At 57.2% G+C, this 2,881-nt stretch overlaps 1 protein-coding gene across 2 annotated transcripts; it reads left to right on the top strand.

The window, feature by feature from the left end:
• Nucleotides 1-268: 268 nt before the first annotated feature.
• Gadd45b (growth arrest and DNA-damage-inducible, beta) lies at nucleotides 269-2,571 on the top strand. 2 transcript variants are annotated; one of them, NM_001008321.1, is made up of 4 exons: nucleotides 542-817; nucleotides 906-1,007; nucleotides 1,432-1,654; nucleotides 1,897-2,571. In NM_001008321.1, exons 1-4 carry the CDS (start codon nucleotides 774-776, stop codon nucleotides 2,008-2,010), a joined length of 483 nt encoding a protein of 160 aa, NP_001008322.1. In that variant the 5' UTR covers nucleotides 542-773; the 3' UTR covers nucleotides 2,011-2,571. The 2 variants fall into 2 exon arrangements, with proteins under 2 accessions (XP_006240950.1, NP_001008322.1); XM_006240888.5 differs by having other exon boundaries at nucleotides 269-817; nucleotides 1,432-2,088.
• Nucleotides 2,572-2,881: the final 310 nt, after the last annotated feature.

Here is a 2,881-nt window from a genome sequence, read left to right as displayed (position 1 = left end):
AGTGTTTACTATATACCTTAGACTTATTTAAACACTCTCCAACTCTCCAAGGCCGAGCTGCAGACTTAGCCTCCTGGCCCATGCACATCCCTTCTTTTAGAGCTTGGGAAAGGCTAGGGACTCTCCGGGGACAGGGAGGGGATTCCAGACAGCTCTCCCCGAAAGTTCAAGCCAGCCTCTCGCGCTGGAAACCCCGCGCGCGGCCTGCGTAGCGCGGCTGCCGGGAAATCAGGAGAGAAACTTCTGTGTTTTTTTTTTTTTTTTTTTTTTTTTTTTTTGTCTGTGTGTGTGGTTTTTTTTTCCTCTCTCGATTCGCTGGCAGTCGCCGCTGCCTGGGTTCACGCTCCTCCCAGCCCTGACCCCCACGTGGGGCCGCCGGAGATCCGAGCTCCGCCCTTTCCTACCTCCAGCCAATCTCAGCGCAGGCTACTCGGCTCTTTGTGCCTCCACCAATGGATGGGCGGTGCATGCCTCCCCTGGCCACGCCCTCTCCCGGGCGGTCTTATAAGCGGCTTGCAGCGCCGGCGCGCTCACTCCGCGTCAACCCGGGATCCGTGTCACCTCCGTCTTCTTGGATTAATTTCGAGGGGGATTTTTTTGCAATCTTCTTTTTAATCCTGCTTTTTTCTTGGGAAAGTAAGTCCCACCGCCTCCGGAAAGCCTCGGACACTTCTGGTCGCGCGGGAAGGTTTTTACCTCTTGGGTTCGGATCTGGACGAGTGCTTTGCCTTGGGGATCTTCCGTGGGGGTCCGCTGTGAAGTGTGACTGAATCATGACCCTGGAAGAGCTGGTGGCGAGCGACAACGCGGTTCAGAAGTGAGTACAACGGAGACCGAGGTCTTCTCGCCCGCCGCCTGAGGTCTGCTGGGCTGTCATCGCCTAATCTCCCCATTTGGCCTTTTAGGATGCAGGCGGTGACTGCGGCGGTGGAGCAGCTGCTGGTGGCCGCGCAGCGTCAGGATCGCCTCACCGTGGGGGTGTACGAGGCGGCCAAACTGATGAATGTGTGAGTCAGCACCCCCTTTTCTCGGGCGTGGGTGGGGGCGCCCCTCTGATGCACGCGCGCTCCAACATCCCTCTAGGGCTCGGGGCTTTGGGGGACTTTCCCAGCGCTCCTGGGAGTTGGGGAGTGGAGGGCGACATTTCTCAGAGAATTTTTTGGGAGAGGGAAAGAGACTCGCTGCAGAACCCTGACTTTGCAAGTTTGAGGTTTTGTGTTTTTTGTTTTGACAAGCAATCCCAATAACTTTGGACTGCTTGCTTCCTTCCTCCCCGCCATCAGTATTTGCATAGTCGGCCACCCCGGCACCCTTGCACCCTGGGTCTTGCTCACCCCTCCCCCTGAGGTTCCCGGAGCTAATGCCCTCCTCCGTGCATGGCTACACCCGCTCCTGGTCTGGCGTCCCTCTGACACTCCTTCTTTCCTGCAGGGACCCCGACAGCGTGGTCTTGTGCCTGCTGGCCATAGACGAAGAAGAGGAGGATGATATTGCTCTGCAAATTCACTTCACCCTGATCCAATCGTTCTGCTGCGACAATGACATTGACATCGTCAGGGTATCAGGCATGCAAAGGCTGGCGCAGCTCCTGGGTGAGCCGGCAGAGACTCTAGGCACAAACGAGGCCCGAGACCTGCACTGCCTCCTGGTCACGGTGAGTGACCCACCCCGCCCTGATCACCTGGGTCCCGTGTTTGTCAACATAGCTGGGCTGGCTGCTCCAACACCAGCTCACTGCCCAGCCATGCTCGGCATGTCCCGTGGGCTGCCTCGTCACCCTGGCAGCTATTTTGAGCTAGCCTGTTTTTCTCTAATAGGGCTTCTGGAGCTGAACAGAGGCTCCCTACCGAACTCCTAGAGCTCCCACTAAACCCTTTCTTTTTCTCCCTCCAACAGAACTGTCATACAGATTCCTGGAAAAGCCAAGGCTTGGTGGAGGTGGCCAGTTACTGTGAAGAGAGCAGAGGCAATAACCAGTGGGTCCCCTATATCTCTCTGGAGGAACGCTGAGGCCCACTCTAAACACCTAAAGCAACTGTTGAGTTGCTGTCCCCTAAAAAAATTAAATAAAATACATATTTGACAGCGCCCCCTCATTCCCCAGAACAATCCCTCAAAAGCTACCCTACCCGTGATACCTTCCGGGAGGGGCGGAGTCACCGAGACTGAGACGAGGAGAGGGGAGTGTGCGCCCGCCCGCCCCCTGGGCTATGGAGCCAGGAGCCAGCACCACAGGTGGTCGCCAAGACAGGAAGGAGGGGACCTCAGGCTGGAGGAGACAGAGACTTTAGAGCCAAGGCCTGGCAATCATGCAGCCAGCCTCTGCACGCAGCAGCAGACGGTCTGGACACCGCCGCAGGGGTGGGGCGAGGCGTCCCCCACCCCGCTGGACAGTGAACTGTGCGTAACTCAGCGGAGGGCGGCGACCCTCGACGCGGGAGCCGGGACTCGAGCCCGGGACTTCGCAGCTAAGGCACATCTACTTTAGTATTGTGCTGAGCAAGACAGATCGCTTGCATATTTTTTAAAAATTTCTACTACAGAGACATTCCAATAAACTGGTTAAGCCTTCCTGTTCTCGTTGTTTTTCCCACTTGCCCACCGCCCCTTCTGGCTACCCTGTGTCGCGCCACCGGCCACCAAGCCGTGTTAGGAGCTCTGAGCTCCGCAGCTCCAGACGCTACTGCTGTCTGTTGTAGGCGCCACCACCCAACTCCAGCTTCATAGCAATTAAGACGCGGGTTTATTACGAAACCTGGCGGCCCATCCCCCACTGTTACCCACTGTGCTGAAGCTGGGGTCTGGGAACGCCGGGAAGATGGCTGCAATCTCCGTCACCACCCTACTGAGCGATCACCTCTCAAAGACCAGAGAGGTGCTG

The sequence above is a fragment of the Rattus norvegicus genome, chromosome 7, assembly GCF_036323735.1.
Source record: "Rattus norvegicus strain BN/NHsdMcwi chromosome 7, GRCr8, whole genome shotgun sequence".
Classification (NCBI taxonomy): domain Eukaryota; kingdom Metazoa; phylum Chordata; class Mammalia; order Rodentia; family Muridae; genus Rattus; species Rattus norvegicus.
Note: the sequence above shows the minus strand (reverse complement) of the source record. Positions and strands in the feature narration are given on the sequence as shown.